We start from the raw sequence: 26,424 nt of genomic DNA, 5'->3' as shown, positions 1-26,424 counted from the left end.
CTAATTCCCAATAACAGTGCCTTTGATTGTTGAATTCTGAAATAAGTCAGTGTTACAGGGAAAAGATCCAGGGAAATTGGCCAAGTCATTATGGTAAAAAATTCATTTTATGCACAGTATTTTAACAATCTTTTTTTTTCCAAACAGATGAAGAGTTTAAAGAATTCCTCTACTAATAATATCATTTATTTTCAGAGTACAGTGAAGTGTAAAGTAAATGGATAAATAAATCTCAGTTAAAAGAAAATTTACACTTACCAAGATCACCAAAATACAAATCCATTAAAAATAGACCTTGTTTTTGATGTCTATTTCACATTATCTAAATACATCCAGTTATGCAAATTTACATTTTTATTTCACATCTTTGCATTCTTGATATACATAAAACAGGACAAAGAACACATTTGCAATATTCAGCCTGGAAAATCCTGCTTGGGGCAAACAAGATTCTCAGCTGCTTTATTCTTTCCGCACATGTAAAAATATAATTCTAAATCATTGGGGTAAAAATCAAGATGGGTATAAGAAAAAAAGTGACTAAATTTTTGTGTCACCTGAGGTTATGTGTACTTCGCTTTTCAAATGGGCATCTAATTACTGAATAACTATTCAATGGGTAACAATTCTTTGGGAGCTCCTTAAATGATTTCAAGAAGCTTAGCTGGTTGTTTCTGGGGTTCTTGTAATCTGTATGCAGTTGACACTAGCTACACACCAATGCTGTATATTCATCTAAGAACTTTTTAAACATAGTAGTCAATGTTACTATCCCTCTTTTGTGAAAATATCTTGCCAGGCTAGAAAATAAACAATTATTTTTTCCATGAGGCAAAGGAAAAGGACAGACCAGTGTAATACAGTACTAATTTGAAAGGAAATAATCACATTGAATGAAAGGCTTTACCATTTTAGTTATAATCTTATGAAATTCAAATATACCTAAATCACACCATGATTCTAGATGACTGCATGTTCATTCTGTTCAATGTTGCCCATGAGATCTTTTGTATCACTAGTTCCTGGACTCGATCCACTATTAAAATAGAGAGTGTTCTCAAAAGTGTCCTCTCGAGGGAAATGCACACGTCTTTTCTTATAAAAGAAATACGCAGCGAAGCCAGCACCCGTTATAATCAGGAGGACCACGATGACTACCACTCCTGCCACATTGGAAGATGGTTTGGAAGGGCCCATCTTCCTTGGGTCAGCTATAAATAAATAAACATATTAGGAAACGAGTTAAGGGGAGGCAGAGAGTAGAATGCTATGGAAACAATACAACTTTCTTCTTAGGAAAACTAAAATTCATAAATTTTCTTTCCAGTGACATTTGCCAAACAGAATGCAGGACATGAAAACAGAAGTCCATGTGACACAGAAGATTATTTTACATGTTAAGATGATTATGCAGTTGTAAGAATATTTCATGTATCTATGTAGCCCTGAACTAGTATAATATTTTATTTATTTTTTGTGTGTGTGTTCATGTGACACTTATTTTATTTTATAATGGCCCCAAAGCCCAAGAGTAGTGATGCTGGCAACTCCAATATGCCTAAGAGAAGCCATAAAGTGCTTACTTTAAGTGAAAAGGTAAAAGTTCTCAACTTAATAAGGAAAGAAAAAAAGTTTGCTAAGGTTGCTGAGATCTACAGTGGGAATCAATCTTCCATCTATGGAATTGTGAACCAGTAAGAAAGTTGTGTTAGTTTTACAGTTGCGCCTCAAACTGCAAAAGTTACGACTACGGTGCAATATTTTAAAATTTTAAAATATTTACACCTGTTTCAGAATAATTCGGGGAAAAAAGAAAGTGAGTGGTGGAAATTTGAACACATGAGTATTAGTTCACAAACAGCACTTATGAAGTTAATAAGGGGGCTTTAGGCAAGCCATAAATCTCACTTTGAGTTTTTTTAGCAGCAAACAACATGAGTGAAAGAGGATCAGTTCCTTATTCAAGCTGTCCATAAAATTAAAATTTAAAACATTGCTTAAAAAGAAAAGAGAAAAATCACAGGGATTCCTAAGAGAAATTTCCTCGGTGGGTTCTCATAGGGCAACCCTTTGTAACAGAGCAATCAATGTCCTCAGTAAGATCTATGATAAAAACACCCACCTGACTCCAAGGCCTGCTTTTCTAGGGCATCATTTAAGGAAAGTCGATGTCATAATGACAAAGGCTAGTATAGCTCAAGAAATTCGACTGAGAGTGCAGGGCAGATAGGAAGAGATTATTGTGGTTTTTAAAACAAACAAATTTCATTGATATATTACTAATATGGAAATTAAAATTTCAAAATGGTCTTACCTTTTGTTGTAATTAATGTATGAGTAGGTTCAGCATCAACAACTGTTTGTAAAATAAGAAAATAATTAAATAATACTTATTAAAAACCCATAATAATTGCATGTAGATAGTGAGCATTATTTGGTTTACAAATACATCAAATCATCCATGTTGGATTTATGGTGATATATGATATAGATAGACAATAAATAGATGATAGATAGATAGATAGATAGATAGATGATGGATGATTGATTGATAGATAAAATCTGCATATTTATACAGATTGATCTATCTATCTATCCTATAACAGCATCCTATAGCTGCATGATGAGTTTGAATACATTGGAAGATTTGAAAGTATGATCTCCCCAGTTGCATTTGAGCCACTGATACTCACCCTCAAAATCTACCCAATCTACCCATAAATAATGTATCCTAGGCTAGCAGTTTTGAAAATGGCTCACTGAAGCATAAGGTATTACAAGGCATTTGAATGAAAAATAAAATAAGATTCCAACATTGCACCAAAGGGTATGGTATCTTAGAACAGAGATTTCAAAGAATGAAGAACTATGCAATTCTAAAATAAAATAAAATCTACTGGGGATGGAGTGTTAATTTATCCAACTCATTTATTTAAATCTCTTATCTAATTTATAATTTTGTCTCTTGGGAAACATATTACATGAAGTAGAATGGCATAAAACATTATGGAAGTCCAGAGAGTATCACAGCATGGGCATATAATATTATTAATTCCCCCAGCCCCTGTCCTGACATGGTCTGTCATTCAATCTCAGAAGGAAACTTAATTGGTGTTACATGATTTATTCCTTAATAAATTTTCATTCCTCCCCACCGTCCACTTTGGTTTGGCCAGGGTAAGTATTTCACCCCTTTTTCTCTCACGCCACAGGCCTGGCTCTCCAAACTGCTCACAGCTTCGCAAATCCATATGCATGGATATCCCATTATAAATGTATTGATATACCAAAATCACTATGTCAGTTAAGCAGAAAGAGAGTGTTTTGTGCTCACTCAAAACTGCAGACAGCAACTGATCACCACGGCAGATTGGATTTCTCATTTATAAAGAGGGAGAGGTTGCAAGGAACCTGTAATCGCATTATATTGATAATTACACACCTGATATCTTAATATTTGAAAGAGATGGGAGCCTGGAAACACACATACCACAGGACAAATTCTAACTTACATTTTGGTCTTTTACAAATGTATCCTTTGTAGGAAGAACAGTGAATATTACTCCAAAATCCAGAAGATGCATATAAAGCGACACAATCATTTCTTTCACCAGAGGGATCTCCTGTTTTCCAGTTGACAAAGGAGACTGGGTTGTTGTTTATCCATAGCCACATTCCTGATTATCAGAGAAAGCCAATAAAAATAGAAGTTAAAAATAACTTGCCTTAAAATAAATTCAACTTATTCATGTAAAATTTCTAAGCATGTTATTTTATACTGTAATCAACAGTTGTTTACAACCAAACTTTTCACAGGCAAGATAATAGTAACTAGTTGTTACAGGGAAACTGAGAATGTGTTTCTCATGTAGTTTTAGTTGAAAATTTATTCCTAATTAGTATAAATATGTAAACTTATCCTCCCCTAATTGTTTTTTTCCTGGCAAAAGATAGAAAATATTTTTTTAACTTCTTTAACTCAGCTACAGTAGATATTCTTTAATTAGCAACTTTCAAGATAGCCTAATATGTGAGTCATTTAAATTTTCACTTCTTACCTCAAATGAAAATATGAGTTTGAATTTTCAAACTCTTCACAAATTAATCATTAGTTAAGGCAAGACTTTATAGGACTGAAAACTTGTTTTACCTACAACATTTTGAAATGTTTGTGATTCAATAAACATGCTGCAAAAATTACCTTCAACATTTCTATACAATCCTATCCAAAAGTTGGCTTTGCTTTGAAGTGGCTCAACTCGATATGACAGGAAACTCGACTCAGCAGCACTTTCAATGGTAACCAGAGAGGAACCTGCAGAGTACAAAAGAATAAACATGACAGGAGTATATTTAAGTAGTTGAAAATATTTTTATAATGATAGTATTGATATTAAGAGCAATAAAAATCATCCCACTATCTCCACTTAAGGAGAAGAATTTCAAAGAGTGGCCATTTGGCTTCTAAGAATTTGTTTCCATTCTGAAAATATTATTTTTTTAAGCATCATTTGTGTACAAGCACTTAACGACTCATTGCAGGATATACAAAGATGAGTAGGACAAAGAACGTTTAAGAAGGTTATGGTTCAGTGGGTAGTAATGAGTTGAGAGTATAAAGAAATGTATTAGGAGAACATTTGTTTTAGGGGAAGCAACTAAAAGGGAGCATGGAGGAGACAGAATTTAAGATACTAGGGAGCATAATATTTCAAGTAGAAAGGATAGAAAATAATTCGAGGAAGAGGAAGAATAAGAGAAAAGATGAAGAGAAAGGGAAGCATAGAGCTTCTTCATGAACAGAGATAGCTCACAGATGCATGGAATTCTCCATATTTGGTTTTTAGTAACAGGATCTGAAATAGATAGGTAGGTAGGTAGGTAGATAGATAGATAGACAGATAGATAGATAGACAGATACATAGATAGATAGATAGATAGATAAGGCAATTATTGGGGTAAATGAATAGTGTTAATAGATAGTTCAGTTTGGCTGGATGAATCTGGTCAATGGGTGAAAAAAGACTTGGGTTAGGTCTCACTGCAGATGGTAGGAGATTGGTATTTAGGGTAATGTGGTGATTAAAAAACACAGTTTTTTTCAGGCATCAGAATGATGCAATGCACTCTAGGAGTATTAATCCAGCTGTTATGTATAGGACTGCACAAAAAGGAGAGAGGAAACAGAAAGACTGCTTAGATGACTATGGCGTTGACAACCCAGTCAAAGATTGATTCAGTGCCAGTACTGTATTTTATAGTTAAATTACAGAATTTTAAATAATAACAACTTAAAATATAATTTAAGCAGTTTATGCCAGACATTTTGCTTTGGGCTTTATAAGCATGATGTCACTAAAATTTTTCAACAATCTTATTAAATTAGTACTACTGTTGCTCCATTTTACAGATAAGGAGTCTAAAGTCCAGAAGGCAAGTAATTTACCAAGATCCTAATGATAGAGGAGGGCAAAGTCATGGCATGATCCAGGCATCTGGATCTTGAGGACCTATACTTAACCATATGCTTGCACCCCATGTTACTGGGTCCTGGATTATTCTCTTGATGACTGTTTTCATTACATAATTTCATAATCCATTATTAAACATATTTCATAGACAATAGCTATTTCAATATATTTGTGACATATTTTGATGAATGCGAATCATTCATTAACAGGAAAATATAGTTATCTAAAGTTGAAAACAAAGTTTCTACACATTCACTGCAAGATTTTTTAAAAAAAATACTCAGCAACATGAACGAAAAACATTTTTTAATTAAGAAAAAGCAGGTTTCAAGTGACATCATAAGGAATGGCAGAGTAAGTACCCCTGAAATTCCTCTCCTCTACAAAAGCAATAAGAACACTAACAAAGTTTTCAAAATCAACTTTTTCAGAACCCTGAAAGTTAACCAACAGCTTGTAACAATCCAGGAAGCATTTATTCAAGAAAATGCTTGACTCTCAGTAAGAAAAGTAAGCTACATGGTGCTTTAACTTGTCCTAATCCCATAGCTTTATCCCTAGCTCTGTGACTGCCTTAAAAACCAACGGCCTCAAAATCACAGTGAAAACCAGAAGCCAGGAAGACACTGGGAAAGTCAGAATGGGATTGGGCTTCTTTCTAAGTCACATTCTCAAAGAATTTCCATTATTTGATCTCTCTGACATTTCCCTGGAAAACCTCACTTGGCAAAGCTTGCCTTGATTTGACCTGACTCAGAGCTCATCCAATGTAAACAGCCTTTTCCTTGGGGGTATTTGTCAAAAACTAACAGTGGCAAGTACCTAATATCACAGCTGCCTGAAGCAGTGATAACATTTTAGGGAAACAACAAGGTAACCAAAAAACTAAAAGGAAAAACTATGGAGTAAAATGTCCATAGGGAGCTTTAAGAAGCATTGACCTATTCCTGGGAGTCTAGGAGGCCACAGACACACATTGGGGTGTGTACATGCCCAGGACTATGTGCATGCCCATGAAAGATCTGAAAAGTCCCTACACTCTCACCTCTGGCTGACCCTGAAGGTCTGCACAAGCAGGAAGTGAAGGGTAAGGCAGAGTTTTTAACTGCCTATATGAGTGTTGAAGGCATGTCTTCAGACCGAGCCCTTCAGTAAAACCTGGGGAACTTTCTGGTTCTAGGCACTAAGGAAATACGTTCCCAATCATTAGCTGACCACTAAACTAAGTAGGCAAGAGACTTCAGTAACCGCACTGGAAAAAGAATACAAACTTTACAGAATTCATGAGGAAAAGTTACTAAACAAACAGCAGCAAAAACCTTGTGGAGTGGAAATAAACTTATTTCCAGAGTTAAATATTCATTTTTCAACAAAAAATTATAAGAAATGCAAAGAAACATGGAAGTATGACCCATACCAGCAAAAGAAGCAGTCAATACAAACTGTTCCTGAAAGAGCCACACCTCTGACTTACTGGACAAAGACTTTTTAAATCAGCTATGTTAAAGATGTTTAAAGAACTAGAGGAAAAAATGTCTAAAGAACTAAAAGAAAGTATGAGACAATTGCTCACCAAATAGAGACTATTAATAAAAAGGTAGAAACTGTTTTTTAAGAAATAAAATTCTGGAGTTAAAAAGTATAATAATTGAAAGGAAAACTTCACTGGAGAGGCCTAACAGTGAGTTTGACTAAGCAAAAGAAATAATCAACAAATTTGAGATTATCCAGTCTGAATAACGAGGGAAAAAAAGAAGAAAAATTTACAGAGTCTCAAAGATATTTGGAACATCACCAATCAAATCAAGATACACATAATGGGAGTCCTAGGAGAGGAATGAGATAAAGAGGCAGAAAGAATACTTGAAGAAATAAAGGCCAATAGCTTCCCAACGTTGATGAAAAACATTAATGTAAACATGCGGGAAGCTCGACAACATCCAAGTAAGATAATCTCAAGAAGCTCCACATCATAATCAAACTATCCAAAGATAGAGAATCTTAAAAGTAATAAGAGAGAAGTGATTCATCATGTCCAAGATTTTCTCAATATAATTAACACTGCTTTCTCATCAGAAACCCCAGAGACCAGAAGGCAGTAGGATGACATACTCAAAAGGCTGAAAGAAAATGACTGTTGACCAACAATTTTCTATCCAGCAAAACTGTCCTTCAAAAATAAAGGAAGAGTTAAGACACTCTTTTTTATTTTTAACATCTTTATTGGAGTATAAATGCTTTACAATGTTGTATTAGTTTCTGCTGTACAACAAAGTGAATCAGCCATATGTATACATATGTCCCCATATCCCCTCCCTCTTGAGCCTCCCTCCCACCTTCCCTATCCCATTCCTCTAGGTTGTCACAAAGTACCGAGCTGATCATCCTGTGCTATGCAGCAGCTTCCCACTAGCCTTCCATTTTACATTTGGTAGTGTATATACGTCAATGCTACTCTCTCACTTCATTCCTGCTTCCCCTCCCCTCATCCCCTCAAGTCTGTTCTCTACATCTGCATCTTTATTCCTGCCCTGCCACTAGGTTCATCAACACTGCTTTTTAAAATTCCATATATATGTGTTAGCATACGGTATTTGTTTTTCTCTTTCTGACTTACTTCACTCTGTAGGACAGATTCTAGGTCCATCCAACTCACTACAAATAACTCAATTTCATTCCTTTTTATGGCTGAGTAATATTTCATTGTATATATGTGTCACATCTTCTTTAAAGACATTCTTAGATAAACAAAAATGGAGAGAATTTGTCACTAGCAGATCTACTCTACAAGAAATACTAAAGAAAATCCTTCAGGCCAAAATAAAAAGATACTTGAAAACAACTTAAATCCACATGAAGAAATAAAGGAAACTACATAGGTAAAAACAAAAGACAGTACGAATTTATTTTTTGTTTATACTTCTGTTTAATCTTTTTTTTTTTTTTTTTTTTTGCTGTACGCGGGCCTCTCACCGCCGTGGCCTCTCCCGCTGTGGAGCACAGGCTCCGGACGCGCAGGCTCCGGACGCGCAGGCTCAGCGGCCATGGTTCACGGGCCCAGCCACTCCACGGCATGTGGGATCTTCCCCGACCGGGGCACGAACCCGTGTCCCCTGCATCGGCAGGTGGACTCTCAACCACTGCGCCACCAGGGAAGCCCTAATCTTATATTATTTAAGGACAACTGCATAAAACAATAATTATAAATCTGTGTTGATGGGCATACAATGTATAAAGATGTATTTATATGATAATAATAACACAAAGGACTGTAGAGGGAAAGGGGCTATATAAGAGCAAAATTTTGTACTCTACTGAAATTAAATTTATATTGATTTGAACTAGATTGTTACATATTAAATGTTATTTATGGGCTTCCCTGGTGGCGCAGTGGTTGAGAGTCCACCTGCCGATGCAGGGAACACGGGTTCGTGCCCCACTCCGGGAGGATCCCACATGCCGTGGAGCGGCTGGGCCCGTGAGCCATGGCCGCGGAGCCTGTGCTCCGCAAAGGGAGAGGCCGCAGTGGTGAGAGGCCCACATACCGAAAAATAAATAAATAAATAAATAAATAAATAAATAAAAAGATGTTATTTATCATCCCCAGGGCAACCACTAAGAAAATAACTAAACAACACATAGTAAAAAATATAACAAGGAAATTAAAGTGGTACACTAGAGATTATCTACTTAATGTTAAAGAGGGTAGAAATGGATAAATAGAGGAACCAAAATACATAAGACAAATATAAAATAAATGGCAGATATAAATCCTACCTTATCAGTAATTACATTAAATGTAAATGGATTAAGTACTCCAATCAAAAGACAGAGGTTGGCAAAATGAATACAAAATAAAAATAAGTTTTTAAATAATACAACTATATTTTATCTACAAAACACATATTTGAGATTCAAAAATATAAACATGTTAAAAGTAAAAGCATGGAAAAAGATATTCCATGCAAATAGTAAATAAAGAAGAGCTGGAGTGGCTATACTGATACTAGACAGAAGACTTTTAGACAAAAATTGTTACGAGAGACAAATAAGGATGTTTTATAATGATTAAAGTTTTTATTCATCAAGAAGATATGACAAATATAGACATATATGCACTGAACAATAAAGCCTCGAAATACATGAAGCAAAAACTGACAAAGTAGACTTCTCCTGACTCAGAATTTAAAGTAAAAACTCATAGGGAGTTTTAAAACTCCCTGTGGCAACACAGAGGGCTCCTGAAGTTCCCTTCTCCCACATACACACCAGTGAACACCTACACATGGAGCAATTCTATCAGTAAAATCCAGAAACTCAGTGACTCCTACATATAGAGCAACTGAGAAAACACAAACATCTAAATGAGTAGGAAAGGCTGAGACACACTCTCTTCATAAACCCCACCCATGGCACAGTGCCGTATAATCAGGAGGGAGCCCCTAATTGCCAGCTTCTCCCTGAATAGAGAAGGGTTTCAACCATACATCTAGCACCCCAAATTTTTAGGCTCCTGTTCCTCTATTTGAAGGAATAGGCCCCCCAAATGCCTAACTCTGGAAGCTAATGGGGTTTGCAGCCACGAGACCCATAGGACCACAGAAAATAAAGCAGCAGTTGTTAGTGGGCACCAAACACTTGCCATGGCTATTCTCCCAGGGCTCAGCTAAGAGGGAACAGATAAAAATGCCCATCTCTCAGTCTTTCCCTAGAAGGGGACTGACTGCATACTTTACAACCTGCTGCCTGGGGGGGTCCAGCTGCTAATCTGCATGCAGCGAGGGGCTAGCTGTGATCCTCCTGGGGGAGCTGGTGGGCCCTTCTGCCACCTTCTTTCTCCGACTTGCTGCAATGATAAAATCAGGTCACCAACAGGTCTCTGGAAGGAGCTTAGACACACACCTGGCTTATATACTTTCCCAGGTGCTGCCTGAGGGTCCAGCTTCTAATCAGTCTGCTTTTATGTGCTAACTGTGATCCTCTCCTTTGGGATATCATCAGGTATTGGCACACCCTCAACCACTGGGAGCCACTAAAAACAAAGACAACAGCTTGTATAACCACAAAGTTTTGAGTGACAAACAGGAACTTGGGCTGGATTGACTGATGAGGTTCATCTCCCACACAAGACCACTCTCAAGACTGGGAGAGGTGTCTCTTTTATCTAATGTGCAGAAACCAACACAGAGAGTCAAGGAAAATAAAGAAAAAGCAAAATATTTTCCAAGCAAAAGAACAAGATACATCTCCATACTGATATTAATAAAACAGAGACAAGTAATTTACCCAATAGAGAGTTCAGAATAACAGCTATAAAGATACTCAGTGAGGTCAGGAAAGTAATGCATGAACAAAGTAAGAATTTCAACAAAGAGAGAGAAAATATTAAAAAGTACCAAAGAGAAATCACAAAGCTGAAGAACACAATAACTTAAATGAAAAGTTCAGTAGAGGTGTTCAACAGCAGACTGGAAAACTGGAAGAAAGAAACAGTAAACTCAAACAAAGGGCAGTCAAATATATCCTGAAGCAAAAAGAAAAAAAGAATCAAAAAGAGTCAAGCTAGCTTAAAGGACTTATGAGCCAACAGCAAGAGGATCAATCTACACATTACAGGAATTCGAGGAGAAGAGAGAGATGGGGGCAGAAAGCTTATTCAAAGAACTAATGGCTGATAATTTCCCTAACCTTGGGAAAAGAAACAGACATCTAGATCCAGGAAGCATACATAAGGAGTACCAAATATAATGAATATAAAGAGACAAACACTGAGACACATTATATTAAATTGTCAAAAATTAAAGACAAAGAGAGATTCTTAAAAACAGCAAAAGAAAAGCAACGTGTTACATAAAAGGGAACCCTTGTAAGACAAAACAAAATTTTCAGGAGAAACTTTGCAGGCTGGAAGGGAGTGAGAAGATAATATTTAAAGTGCTTAGAGATAAAAGCTTCCAGCCAAGAATACTCTACCTAGCAAAGCTGTCATTCAGAATTAAATGAGAGATAAAGAGTTTTCAAGACAAACAAAAGCTGGAAGAGTTCATCACCAATAGACCAGCCTTATAAGAAATGTCAAGGGGAAAAAATTCTTCAAGCTAAAATGAAAGGACACTAATTAGTAATATGAAAATATTTGAAAATATAAAACTCAACAGTAAAGGTAAGTGTATAGGAAAATCCAGCATATTCTGATATTATAATGGTGGTAAGTAAATCACCTGTAACTACTGTATAAAGGTTAAAAGACAAAAGTATGAAAAATAACTATAAATACAATAATTTGTTAATGTATACACAATATAAAAAGATGTAAATTGTGACATCAAAAATATAAAAGGTCAGGGGAATGTAAAAATACAGACTGTTTGCATACATTCAAAGTTAAGTTGTTATCAGCTTTAAATACACTGTTATAACTATAAGATGTTTCATGTAATCTTCACAATAACCACACAACAAAACCTATAGTAGATACACAAAATAAAAGGAAAACAATCTAAGTAATACTACTGAGAAATCATCAAATCACAAAGAAAGTGAGCAGAGAGGAAGAAAGGAACAAAGGAAGGTCAAGACAGACAGAAAACAATTAACAAAATGGCAATATTAAGTGCATACTTACCAATAATTACTATAAATATAAATGAACTAAATTCTCCAATCAAAAAGCATAGAGTGGCTTAATAGATTAAAAAAAAAAAAAACAAGACAACTATATGCTACAAGAGACTCATTCCAACTTTAGGACATACGTAGGCTTAAAGTGAAGGGATTAAAAAAAATTATTCCATGCAAATGGTGTTGAGAAAACTAGACAGCCACATGCAATAGAATACAACTGGTCCACTATCTAACACTATACAGAAAAACCAACTCAACATGATTATAGACTTGAATGTAAAACCTGAAATCATAAAAATCATAAAAGAAAACACGGGCAATAAACTCCTCGACATTAATCTTTTTGTATTTGACACTAACAGCAAAGGGAAAAAAAGCAAAAATAAACAAATGGGAATACATCAACCTAAAAAGGTTCTGCATAGCAAAGGAAACCATCAGCAAAATGAAAATGCAACCTCCTGAATGGGAGAAAATTTCTGCAAACCACATGTTTTAATAGAGGTTTAATATCTAAAATACACAAGGAACTTATACAACTCAATAGCAAAAAAAAACCCAATTCAAAAAATGAGCAAAGGACCTGAACAGATTTTTTTTTCCAACGAAGACTTACAAATGGCTAAGAAGTACATGAAAAGGTGCTCAACATCACTAATCATCAGGGAAATGCAAATCAAAACCGCAATGAGATATCACCTCACACTTGTTTAGGCTAGCTATTATTAAAAAGATAAGAGATAACAAATGGTGCAGAGGATGAAGAGAAAAGGGAACCCTGCTAGTGTGAATGTAAATTGGTACAGTCCTTTTGGAAAACAGTGTGGAGGTTCCTCAAAAAATTAAAAATAGGACTACCATATGATCCAGCAATCCCACTTCTTGGTATATATCCAAAGGAAATGAAATCACTATCTCGAAAAGATAGCTGCACTTCCTGTTCATTGCAGCATTATTTATTATAGCCAAGACATGGAAACAACCTAAGTGTCCATCAACAGATGAATGATTAAGAAAATGTAGTATGGGGCCTCCCTGGTGGCGCAAGTGGTTGAGAGTCCGCCTGCCGATGCAGGGGATACGGGTTCGTGCCCCGGTCTGGGAGGATCCCATATGCCGCGGAGCGGCTGGGCCCGTGAGCCATGGCCGCTGAGCCTGCGCGTCCGGAGCCTGCGCGTCCGGAGCCTGTGCTCCGCAACGGGGGAGGCCACAACAGTGAGAGGCCCGCATACCTCAAAAAAAAAAAAAAAAAAAAAAAAAGAAAATGTAGTATGTATATACAATGGAATATTATTCAGCCTTTAAAAAGAGGGAAATTCTGCCATTTGCAACAGTATTGATTAACCTGGAGGGCATTATTCTAAGGAAATAAGCCAGACAGAGACAGACAAGTACTACATGATATTACTTGTAGGTGGAATTTAAAAGTCAAACTCACAGAAACAGAGGGTAGAATGGTGGTTGTCAGGGGGTTGGGGGGTGGGAGGAATAGAGAGATGCTGGTAAAAGGGTACAAACTTTCAGTTATATGATAAATAAGGTCTTAGGATCTAATGTATAATATAGTGACTACAGTTGAGAATACTATATGGTATCACTGAAATTTGCTAAGAGATTAGAACTTAAGTGTTCCCACCATAAAAAAAAAAAAAAGGTAAATATGTGACGTGATGGTCATGTTAACTTGACGGTTAGGAATCCTTTCCCAACAAATATGTGTATCAAATCATCATCTCTTACACTTTAAATGTATTACAATTTTATGCCAGCTATACCTCAATAAAACTGAAGAAAAAAACTAAACATAAAAGTAAAAAGAAGTGAAAACTCCAGACTGACTTTTGAATGAACCTGAAGGAAATGAGCATGTAGCCCTTGCTTGCCAAGGTTGAATGAAGAGCCCTGACTTAGGGCATAATCAAAATTTAGCCACAAAGTAATTCAGTGAAGTATTCAGTGGGATTTAATTAAGTAGATTTTTTAATGCACCCTGAAAAGTTCACTTTATTTGACATTTTTATTTCAGGAGGGAAATTGTTCATCTATGTCATGTCACTTGAGTTTTGTTTTGTATTTATTCACAAAGATAATCAGATCTAAATGCTTTTCTATTCATGGGAAAGCAAAATGGTTCCTAGGCACTTGTGAAGCCTGAGCCGACCAGTGATAAAAGATGAACACAACACTCTGAATAATAATCCTAACAATTTAGAATATTAGGGCAGAAAGACTTGTTCAGCGAGTCACTGCTTTCTGCCAGAATTCTTTCACCTTTTGAGGCTACAATGTTAGAAATTATATTTGGGGGGCATGATGTTGACCTTTCTGTTACAATATAAATTATTAAGACAAAGAAACAGGTATTTTTACTTTCCTTAGGTTTTTAATATACAGTGTTACTAGTATCCTGGTAATCTAAATAGACGATTGTGGGATTTTCTGACGGTAAATGGCACTTACCCATTCGAAGACATTCCAGAGAAGCTTGGCCCCAGTTCCTTGTATATGAAGACTCGATATAGTAGCAGTGACCATGGAAAGGAATCCACGCTGTGTGCTCTGACTCGGGGCATCTACCAGGCAGCTGTGGGGGTTCAGTGGCAGGGATTTCTGTTAATAAAAAGACATTTCAAATAAAGTAAGACCTGAAGTTTCTTTAGTACATAGAATAATATATCAGCCATTAAGGAAATTTTCATTGCCTATCATTATTTTTTTTAAACTCTAATGGTAATCATTTGGATATGCCATTTCTATTATTGAGTATTCTTTTTACTTTATCATTTTTTTTCATTTAAAATGTATTTCCATAGAAGGTACTATGGTATAACGGCAGTCAATCACATTCATAATTAAGCATGTAGATCTATAGATACCTACAAAGACGTTAATAAGTTCCCCTAAAAGGTCAACCAGAAATAATTTGCAAAGGCAGTCTTCCTTCTAGACATTTTTCCTTTTCTAGGATCCTAGCCCTTATAAAACCTTCTTAGCTATGACTGACATTGATGCTATAACTAAATGGTATAGGTAGAATTCTAGGACTTTACCACTGTCTGACTCTATAACTGTATTCTAGGACTGTATCACTGTAATATCACTGACTCTGATGAACCTACACATATTCTGATAAAATTATTTTGATATAGCTGTGCTGTCAACATCAAAAGTAATCATCATTTCCTGAGGACTCTGACATCATAGATTCAGAGGCCTATCCCAATAATAAAAATTCAGAAATGTATAAAGAGGAAATAAACTCTAGCAATGAAGAAAAATTTCTCTCTCTGTTATTTTGATCTATGTATATTGTTTATTGCCAGGTCAGTCTTTGGTTAGGTGAAGGAATATGTTTTATCTTATCCTTAAGCTACCCAAAAACATGTGACTGTTTAAGAATATCAACAGTGGTTTGTATTAGCTTATTGAGAAAATTTCAAATTCCTTGATTGTTTTTGTGGATTCAATTACCGTCTGATCTTTTGCAGAGAAAATAAAAACTTTCATTGCAATGTGCTGTCTTCCAATAGCCGTCAAGATCCATATAAACACACGCTGACTTCACTCTGGGCTCATCAGTGGCCCAATTAGTGTATCTCACCCTCCATTTATCGGTCCAAATATATTCATTATTGGTCTGCAAGAACAAAAACAACCATTAACATGGAGCCTGGCTTTGTTTAGAAAATACCAAAAGAACCCAGCAAGGAGTAAAAAGTATATTTAAGACTGTGATTTGACAAAGAATCTTCAACATTTGGGAATAAAAAGAACATTATAAATTATTTCTACCAACTCAAATTCAGGAAATGCAGCCTTTTTTAAGAAAAAACTACTTCTTAAAGCTCCCCATGAAGACATCATTGGAAGCTATTCTGAAAAACACAGACTTAAAAACCTATGTCTTATTCTAGAAAACTCTCTTTATTTGCAGGCCCTCAGTGCAAAAGACGGGTTTTACCTTTGGAACAAATAAAACACGTATTATATTATCATTGAAATGATAATAAAAACTAAGTCACTTTCATTGAACTCATGGACCCCTGAGATAAACACTTATCTCTTCTAATCTTCTTACTGTTTGTCTGTTGAAACAGGGCCAACTGACAAATGACTTATGCAAGGTGACATGGGTGGATAAGAGAGGAGCCTAGGTCTCTTACCTTCCAGTTAGGTGGTCTTTCAACCAAAATGAATCTGATGGCATCTTTTAAAGATAATTATTTTATTCAATTTGCATACATCTTATTAAATTGATTTGGGCAGATTTATGGTCACATACAAATTAATTGACAACATCAAAAAGATTACTTATCAATAATGTTCTTTTGACAGTCTAAAAGAAATTTTACAGGTAAAGCCTCACAACAGATGCTGTATAACTTTAATCAGAGATAAGTGAATTTTTAAACCATTCAAACAGCTGTCCCCTTTTTAACTGCATTATTTAATTTACCAAAGCAATTACCCAAGATTTAATGACAAAATCAAAAGCATGCATTATCTCAAGTTAGAATTTTGTAGTATTCTACCACATTTAATCAAATAATGCTGGCATAATCATTAACTCCATAGATGTAATCAATATAACAGTATTGTTTTAGTTATAAATGTTGTGATAATGGAAAGCTATTTAATCTAACAATAAATAAAAGCCTATTTTAAACTCGTAAGAGAATTGGGACCATATTTGTGAGAAGAAAATATATGAATTATCAAGAGAATTAGTTACTAAAAATAGATTCAACATAGAAGTAAAAATGCTGTGCTTAAGTTTAAACACAGAAATCATTGTGTAACTACTTACTTTTAAATGTTTACTAACCTACTTAGGAAATACTCATTGCAAGAAGTGTAAATGTTGATCTCTGCATCATGGTAGAAGAAGTTCTACAAAGTCTGGCGCCAGTCTACTTTCCAGTTATACCCCCTTATCTCCTTTTATTTCTTCTTGGTACTCCTTCCTTATGAGCCACCATCCTAGACCACATCTGTAAAGTTTGACTTTCTCCGAGAAGCCCTGTTGGTCCTCTCCCCTTGCACAAATGATCACTTTTCTCTCCTCTCCCAGCATTTTGTATATACCTCTCTTTGACACTGTATTATCTCTTAATTACTTGTTGACATCTCTAATTATTGTACTAGGAAGTTTGCTGATTGACCAGTTAGACGGATGTATGGATGGATGGAGGATAGATGGATCCCCTGGCATCAGAGAAGACTCATTTTAGGAAAATTCTGGCAACTCCCACACCGCTCTTACTTCTGTGCCTCAACCTTCACTCTACACCATCTTTTGCCAACCTTCCTTCTCTGTTATGGAATACAGGGAATTGACCGCAATGAAATCTGTCATACACGGATGGAAGCTGCACAGCTTCAGAACAGATAGCAACTCTAGAATGACTTTTCACAAAAAAATAAGGAATATCCTCATCGTCCAGGAACTATGCCCCTGACGCTTTCTTAATTCCTATGGCATAGTTGTAATCATGACACTAGAAAGAAATAAGTTAATAAATAAAACTGTTTAGATGCAGAACTTAATTTTCATACTCAAAATATACAGTAACACTGTATATTAAAAACCTAAGGAAAGTAAAAATAATAATATCAGTTAGGTAAGTCTTAGTTTGATTTCTGACATAACATCACTAACTTGCTAGATCCTTGCACTGGGTCCTAGAGAGACTGGGTCTTGTACATGTCAGTATCATTTCCAAAGCCCAGCAGGTTTTTACACACACCAAGTATTCAACAGAATGAACAAAAGAGAATCATATTCAATTTATCAATCATGTCAAGTCGCACATGTTTCCAGCATCTTACCAAGTTACTGTTCAGGGCGATCCACACAGGTTCATTCAGTGTTTGCATCTGCATCCATGCAAATGCATTACTATAGGGATCTAGAATGCTAGCAATCAGGGAAGTGTGAAGCTTGCAATAATCATCTGCTTCGTGCCACTGCAGCTTTAATTTCATGAGTGAATAGCTACTTTCACCATATTTGATAAAGCCATCTGTTGGAATTGCTGTTGGAGAACTAGGCAAGGAAGGGTCTGGAATAAAAAATTATTTCCATTAATATTAAACATTACCTGAGTGCCATCAGTACATGACTTCTATACCTCACACATCCTAAAAAGAATCTGAATAGCACAATTCAAACCGTCAGGTGTTAAACATATTTTCATGAGCCATTTCACACCAGAACACAAAGTTCTGTTTTTTAATCAGTACGCCTGATTGAATTAAGTCATTTCCAAACTCTATTTAGAATATTAAGGTAAATACACGATCAAGTTTCTGAACTATAAAACCAAAAAGACTTGCAAATACTATGAGATCTAGTATCTGGATGAAAGACACACCACAGTTTAATCTCATAAATTAAAGAACATCTATCATCCTGTCAACACGAATCTTTTTATTTTTTTCCATCTTGGTCGAATTTTAAGGTCAAGAACAGTCTTCCTCTCCTTCCCTTCCCCCACCCGACTCTGTTCCATTCCACCCATGAATTTGCATCTATTTGTATCTATTTGACTTCACCTGTGAATCATGTACCTTCAAGAAATTGGTTTATGCTCTGGAATGAAGCCATATAACAGTTTCCACTTCATTTAACCTTGATCCCAGGATCAAGCTTTAATCTTATGATGATTTCCCATGTGAACCCCATATCTTATCCAAACTGAAGCCGTTGCAAGCTGGCGTCACTCTGGCTTTCTGATCTTTCCTCCTCAATCTCTCAGCATGCATTTCTAATAACTACTCTAGACCCACCCATACTTTGGGCCACTTACTGTCAAGACCCAAAAAAATCTGGTTTCTGGGAGCCATAGCTGATGCCTTAGGGCAGAACAGAGGCCAGCGGATGACAGCCAGAGGGTGAAATCTGGCCTCTTGTCTGTTTTTGTAGCCCATGAGTTTTTAAATGGTTGGGGAAAAAAAAACAATGAAAATTATTTTGTGACATGTAAACAATACATGAAATTCAAATTTGTGTTCATAAATAAAGTTTCATTGGAACTCGGCCACGCTCATTTGTTTACGTACTGTCTACGATTGTCTGCGATCACAGCAGAGTTGAGTCATTGCAACAAAAACGTTATGGTCTATAAAGCTTGCAATATTTATAATCTGTCTCTTACAGAAAAAGGTTGCCAACCCCTGGTCTAGGGTTCCAGATGTCCCTGTCTACTGATGTTGTCTTGGCCAATTCTCCAACCTGTTCCACTGCATATACCCACGCAACCCACCATGTGCCTTGTTCTGTCACTCCAAGAACGCCAAACTTTCTTTTGAAGACTCTGGTGAGGCAACAATTTTAATTCAGCAAGGAGGGCAGCCTCCCCTTTCTTCTGCTGTCGCTGCCACCGTGTGTTGATAGAATAGCATTAAACCAAGAGACCCAGCCCCGGATCCTTACATGTTACAGCCAGTAGGAAGTAAACAGTCTCATCATTTCCCAGCTTGGAGAGAGCTGGGTTTGTCTTAACAACATGGGAAAAGTTTTGGACTGCTAAAAGTGCCCAATGAAGCTTGAGATAAAGCTTCACCAAAGGCTATATGCAGCCAGGAAATCAGCTCATTTATCCAATTAGCTTGTTTATTAAAACACTCATAGAAAAAATTATAAGGAAAAAACTAAATTACTGAGAGGTTATTTTTCAGGTGGTTAGATTATGGGTAATTTTTTCTCTTTATGCTTTTCTGTATTTTCTAAAATTTCATCAAGGAACAGGTGTTTCATCAAGGGATTGTTTTTAAGTGTTTTATATTCATATGTATTCATTCATGCTTTTATTTATGTATCTTTATATATTTACATGAATTCATATATATTCATTCACACATACTCATATGTATGAATAAAAACAACAGTGTTTTACTTTTTATTTATTTAATTTTATTCTTTGGGCCACGCCGCACAGATTGCGGGATCTTAGTTCCCCAACCAGGGATCAAACCCAGGCCCCAGCAGTGAAAGCCCTGAGTCCTAACCACTGGACCACCAGGGACTTTCTGAAAACAACACTTTTAAAAAATACTGAACACACATTCTTTGCTGAAATTTTAGAAAATATAGAAAAGCATAAAAATGAGAAAAAAATTACTTAGAATCTAACCACCTCAGTATTTTAGTGTTTCCTCATAATTGTTATATATAGAGAGATATATATAGATGTATAGACATATTATATATAATATAAATGCAAATATATATACATAGAGAGCGTTAGAAAGAGACAGTTTTTGATAAATGAAGAAAAATACAATAGTACAATGAAGGAACTAAAGGTCTTAATCCCACGATGCAAACATATCCACTATTCCTATTTTGAGGCATTTCCATCGCCTTCTTGTTCTTTTTTTTTAAGGGGGTTCAAAGTGTTTTTTGCATCATCAGTAATCTATAAAATTTCATATTCTGCCTTTTTTACGTTAACACTGTCGACCTTTCCTGAAACCTAAGTCATTAAAAATTGTCAAAATATCTTTTGTCGGCAGCAAATATTCTATCCCTTGTGTTTACAGGAAGAAGAGAAAGATTTTAAACAAGTTTAGGAATCATCATTCCCTCCTGGAAGGGGACTCCCTTCTTTCCCCAAAGATTGGAAGCACAGATGCATTACCAGTGGCCTAAGATTCTGGTGCTCGAAGGGTGTAGCAGAGAGAGAAAAGCGGCCTGGCCTGGGCCTTCTTTTGGATCAATAGGAGGTTAGAATTCCTGCAGGACTTTGCAATCATCTGAAAATACCTTCAGTGATTTTCAGTCATTGTCATGAATTGATATCAGTTCCCTGATTCCCCAGAAAGTATAGAAAAATTTGTTAGATCCAGGAGATCCAGTAGCTTCTAATTCAAGCTCCTCTGAGGGCTCTGCTCAGGGTGACAGCAACCCACCTCATCTTCAACCCTCATCTCTAATCTGTCTTTATTTTCTGAACCACTTCTTATGTAGCCAAACGTTTCTATTCTAATTTCACTTGAAACTAAAATGCACACGACCATAATCTTGATTCTTGGTCGATATCCACACATCTGTTTTATTTTCCTTGCGCCAAAGTTAGGCTTCCTAAGATGAAAAAAGGACCACAAATAAGACATCTACATTTTTAGAGACACAGAATATATAACAAGTAATGAGGCATATAGGGTGTTTTGGGGCAATGGTTCTCAAATTATACAAATTGAAGTGAGGTATCCCTACTCTGACATTTTTTTCTTTTAAGGTAAAGGTAAGCAAACATCCAAATTTCTAACAAAATTAGAAAAAGTTTCAACCTCTAGTTTAATCTATGCAAACTTTCTGGTAATGGATGAGGGGGCACATTCATGAATAAATTACAGAAAATATCCTTTTTGTCTGTCACAGCCATCCGTGGATGAAAGGGAGAATCAAATAAACATGTTGATGGGGACTTCCCTGGCGGTCCAGTGATTAAGACTCCCTGCTTCCACTGCAGGGGGCGCAGGTTCGATCCTTCGTCGGGGAACTAATATCCCACATGCCACATGGCACGGCCAAAAAAAAAAAATTTAATTATTTAATTAAAAAAAATTTTTTTAAAACCAACGTGTTGATGTGCAAGGGAAGGGTCACTTTTTTAAAACAAAACTTTATTTTTTTAGAGCAGTTTAAGGCTCACAGCAAAATTGAGAAGAATGTCACTTTTTAAAAAGTATGGAAAAACCCCAGCTCTTACAGCCCAGCGAGGTCTGGGAGGACTTACCGGGAAGCGCCTGGCATACATAACCCCGCTTACTGTCACACGTGTCGTCCATCCATTTGCCTGCGTCCCTTGACTTCCCTCCGATAATAAGAACACAGTCAGCCTGTATATTCATGGAGAAGAAAAAAAAAGCCAAAGGTGGATGGATAATTATTTAAACCAACTCATTAATAAGCAACAACAACAACAAATCCTTTATCCCTAACCTCCAACTTTTAGGATAGTCCTAATTCATTTACAGCATGTTCAATTCATCCCTACTTTCCACGCAACTGGCCAACTTCCATGCAGATCCCTCACTGAACCCTTGCTATTTTAATTGAAAAGTAAGCAGAGTTGGATAAATTTTGGAGCTGGTTCTGAGAAATGCTGCTGTCAGAAATCTCATTAATTCCCTGAAAGCTACCACAGCTTTCACCAGGGCCAGAGCGGTCTTCTCAGCCTCCAGCCTCATTATCCCATGAGCCTCAACTATCAGGAACCCCTAACTGTACATTTCAAAGATTCTCTGTGCATCCCCATCTCCCTTCTTAGCTATTCTTATCTTTCATCTCTGCTCTAAACCAGGAAACCTACACAGAACAAGCATGTTTCCACTACACAATGCACGTGAACGTTTCTCTCCCACTCTCTTTATCAAACTGTATTTAATCCTCTTCATTTTACAGTCCTGAAATTGTAACAACACAATATATGTGTTTTGATTCCAATTTTGTGGAATACAAACTTTATATTTTTATACATGCTAAGAAAAAAATCTAGGAAGAAAACCAACAAAACAGTGGGGTTTTCTTCCTGGAAGGTGAGTTTACAGATTTTGTTTGTTTCTGTTGTTTCTCCTTTTCATTATGTTCTAAAAACAAAGAACTTGTGCAACAATGGATTTTTTTGTTTTAAATGAAATTTACCACTCATCCACGAAATCTTTCTAAGCAAACCCTATCTCACTCCAGTCTACTTTTCAGCCCTCATTTATGTAATAAGGATTGAAAGAATTTCTCCCCAGAAAGTCACTTACCCACAACCAGAATATATCTAAACTACACATAGCTACCAAATTAATTATCATAAAGATACCATCTTGATGAGATTGTTTTTCTGCTCAAACCTTTTTTTTTTTTTTTTTTTTTTTGCTGCCTATCTGACAAAGTCCAAACTCTTTCTTAGGGCATCTAAATTTCTCTGAATTCTGCTTTCCATGTTCTAAAGTTCATGCCTACTTCTTTTCTGCATGAAACTTCTACTATATCTAAAGTTCTTTATTTCCGCCCAAACCCATCTTGTGCCTTTTTCTTAAAGACTTTATTCACCTTTCCCACTTAACACGACCTTCCCCATCCTCTTGCCATGATCCCCTAATCATGATTTAAACTTCTTGGGAAGAAAGACCCACATTCTTCTTCACATGCCTCCTTTCCATCAAATGAAGAGCTCCACAGATATGTGCTGCCTGATTAGATCACTACATCCCACAGGAAGTTTCTTTCCTCCTAACTACTATCATGCTTTATAGCTGATCTTCTCATTACACACTTTCATTTTGTTCCTGTCGTCTTTCTTGTAGAAGACTTGGGGTCTAGCTTAGGTGTAAGCTTCTTCAAGGTAGAATAAAATCTTATGTGCCTTCATGATTTCCACAATGCCTAGTATGGTGTTTAACACTGATTAGTTGGCTTCAATGATATAAGATTAAAAATAGTGAAATAAAGAAGCAATTTTCATGTACCACAATGTTCATTGAAGCTCTATTTACAATAGCCAGGACACGGAAGCAACCTAAGTGTCCACCGACAGATGAATGGATAAAGAAGATGTGGCACATATACACAATGGAATATTACTCAGCCATAAAAAGAAACGAAATTGAGTTATTTGTAGTGAGGTGGATGGACCTAGAGTCTGTCGTACAGAGTGAAGTAAGTCAGAAAGAGAAAAACAAACACCGTATGCTAACACATATATATGGAATCTAAAAAAAAAAAAAGGTCATGAAGAACCTAGGGGCAGGACGGGAATAAAGACACAGACCTACTAGAGAATGGACTTGAGGATATGGGGAGGGGGAAGGGTAAGCTGTGACAAAGCGAGAGAGACGCATGGACATATATACACTACCAAACGTAAGGTAGATAGCTAGTGGGAAGAAGCCGCATAGCACAGGGAGATCAGCTTGGTGCTTTGTGACCACCTAGAGGGGTGGGATAGGGAGGGTGGGAGGGAGACGCAAGGGGGAGGAGATATGGGGATATATGTGTACGTATAGCTGATTCACTTTGTTATAAAGCAGAAACTAACACAACAATGTAAAGCAATTATACTCAAATAAAGATGTTAAAAATAAATAATTAAGAAATGTTTTAAAATTTTTTTTAAAAAAGAAGCAATTATCTGTCTTTTAGGTTAATGCACTTAGCACTTAGCAGAGTGTTTGACACATAGTAAGCACTCTGCAAACAGCAGCTCATGATGATGATGATGATGATAACTTTAGAAGCAGTAGGAGCTTGCAGAACTACACCCCAAAGACTACAACAGTTTCAAGAGTTTAGGGGTAGCTGATGCAAAGAACATCGCTAACTCTGGGTTCAAGTGCACATGCTGACTACAACCTGGGCCCATACTGGAGCTGGCTTTCCCTATTCCTCACTACCATCACCATCTATGTCCTCCCACCCCCAACCCAAAGATGAAGAGTCCTTAACTGAATGTATAACCCTTCCTTCAAGGCTGGCTCAGTCTGAAACAGTTAAAATGTGCAAGAATGAATCGGATCAAGGAGTACTCTGGCAGAATTTTTCACAGAAGATTAACCACTAATATGGCGACCTGAAGCAAACAGACAGAGTACGGAGAGGTGACCGGAAAGCGATATTTACATCTTCATAAGAAAGACTGCTCCTTCTCCCACCAGGGTAACCTTTCCCCCAGTTTGTGTAATGAACTCCTCGGCCATCCGTCCAAAGGAAGGTGTGCTCTGAATTGACATCATTCAGCCCAGTCCAGGTGTGAAAAGTGGAGTTTTTCATATGATATGTAAGGAATGCTGAAAGAAAGTTTCACAAGATAATTGTGAACTTTGAGGGGAAAGACTCCGATATCAAAAATACTCAGAAGACATTAATTTACAAATACCGAGCATGTGATCAATGCCTTTATTATCATTTAAAAGCACTTACCGTGAAAACAAACACAGTCTAACCTGAGCAGCATGTTAGCACTTCAGCTTTGGACTTCGAAAATTTTCTCATAATAAAAGTCTAGGTTTTACCTGGGTCACTGCAGATAGTTGTATAGGTTGTGCCCTACCCAAGGACACTGGGGGGCTAGGGCTGGCAGGGCTGAAGTCCACCCTATGCCCCACCCTCCATTTTGTACACCCAGATCTGGGTTGTGGCTGCCTACCATTCTGCAGGAAGAGGTACATTTTTCAAATTCACGCACGGTCATCCTGTACTAGTCAGCAGGTGTCTTGTTTCTATAAATAAGATAACCTGATTATACTGGGTTGGCCAAAAAGTTCGTTCGGGTTCTTCCAAAATGGATAAAGGCCTAAATGTAAGGCCAGACACTATCAAACTCTTAGAGGAAAACATAGGCATAACACTCTATGACATCAATCACAGCAAGATCCTTTTTGACCCATCTCTTAGAGAAATGGAAATAAAAACAAAAATAAAGAAATGGGACCTAATGAAACTTCAAAGCTTTTGCACAGCAAAGGAAACCATAAACAAGACCAAAAGACAACCCTCAGAATGGGAGAAAATATTTGCAAATGAAACAACTGACAAAGGATTAATCTCCAAGATTTATAAGCAGCTCATGCAGCTCAATAACAACAACAACAAAAAAAACCCAATCCAAAAATGGGCAGAAAACCTAAATAGACATTTCTCCAAAGAAGATATACAGACTGCCAACAAACACATGAAAGGATGCTCAACATCATTAATCATTAGAGAAATGCAAATCAAAACTACAATGAGATATCATCTCACACCAGTCAGAATGGCCATCATCAAAAAATCTAGAAACAATAAATGCTGGAGAGGGTGTGGAGAAAAGGGAACCCTCTTGCATTGTTGGTGGGAATGTAAATTGGTGCAGCCACTATGGAGAAAAGTATGGAGTTTCCTTAAAAAACTAAAAATAGAACTACCATATGACCCAGCAATCCCACTACTGGGCATACACCCTGAGAAAACCATAATTCAAAAAGAGTCGTGTACCAAAATGTTCATTGCAGCTCTATTTACAATAGCCCGGAGATGGAAGCAACCTAAGTGTCCATCATTGGATGAACAGATAAAGAAGATGTGGCACATATATACAATGGAATATTACTCAGCCATAAAAAGAAACGAAATTGAGATATTTGTAATGAGGTGGATGGACCTAGAGTCTGTCGTACAGAGTGAAGTAAGTCAGAAAGAGAAAAACAAATACCATACGTTAACACATATATATGGAATCTAAGGAAAAAAAAAAAGGTCATGAAGAACCTAGGGTAAGATGGGAATAAAGACACAGACCTACTAGAGAATGGACTTGAGGACACGGGGAGGGGGAAGGGTAAGCTGGGATGA

The 26,424-nt window shown here is 36.6% G+C and overlaps 1 protein-coding gene across 1 annotated transcript in view; it reads right to left on the bottom strand.

The window, feature by feature from the left end:
• Positions 1-906: 906 nt before the first annotated feature.
• Positions 907-26,424, bottom strand: part of MRC1 (mannose receptor C-type 1) — a 93,328-nt gene continuing 67,810 nt past the window's right edge. The window contains exons 22-30 of the mRNA XM_060096158.1: positions 24,715-24,881; positions 21,839-21,941; positions 17,925-18,157; positions 15,567-15,732; positions 14,556-14,705; positions 4,202-4,315; positions 3,513-3,677; positions 2,315-2,356; positions 907-1,211 (exon numbers count right to left, since the gene is read on the bottom strand). Of these exons, the coding sequence (XP_059952141.1) occupies positions 961-1,211; positions 2,315-2,356; positions 3,513-3,677; positions 4,202-4,315; positions 14,556-14,705; positions 15,567-15,732; positions 17,925-18,157; positions 21,839-21,941; positions 24,715-24,881 (1,391 nt within the window). The 3' untranslated portion in view covers positions 907-960. The remainder of the gene's footprint in view (positions 1,212-2,314; positions 2,357-3,512; positions 3,678-4,201; positions 4,316-14,555; positions 14,706-15,566; positions 15,733-17,924; positions 18,158-21,838; positions 21,942-24,714; positions 24,882-26,424) is intronic.

This window comes from Mesoplodon densirostris, chromosome 4 (genome assembly GCF_025265405.1).
Source record: "Mesoplodon densirostris isolate mMesDen1 chromosome 4, mMesDen1 primary haplotype, whole genome shotgun sequence".
Taxonomy (NCBI): Eukaryota; Metazoa; Chordata; class Mammalia; order Artiodactyla; family Ziphiidae; genus Mesoplodon; species Mesoplodon densirostris.
Note: the sequence above shows the minus strand (reverse complement) of the source record. Positions and strands in the feature narration are given on the sequence as shown.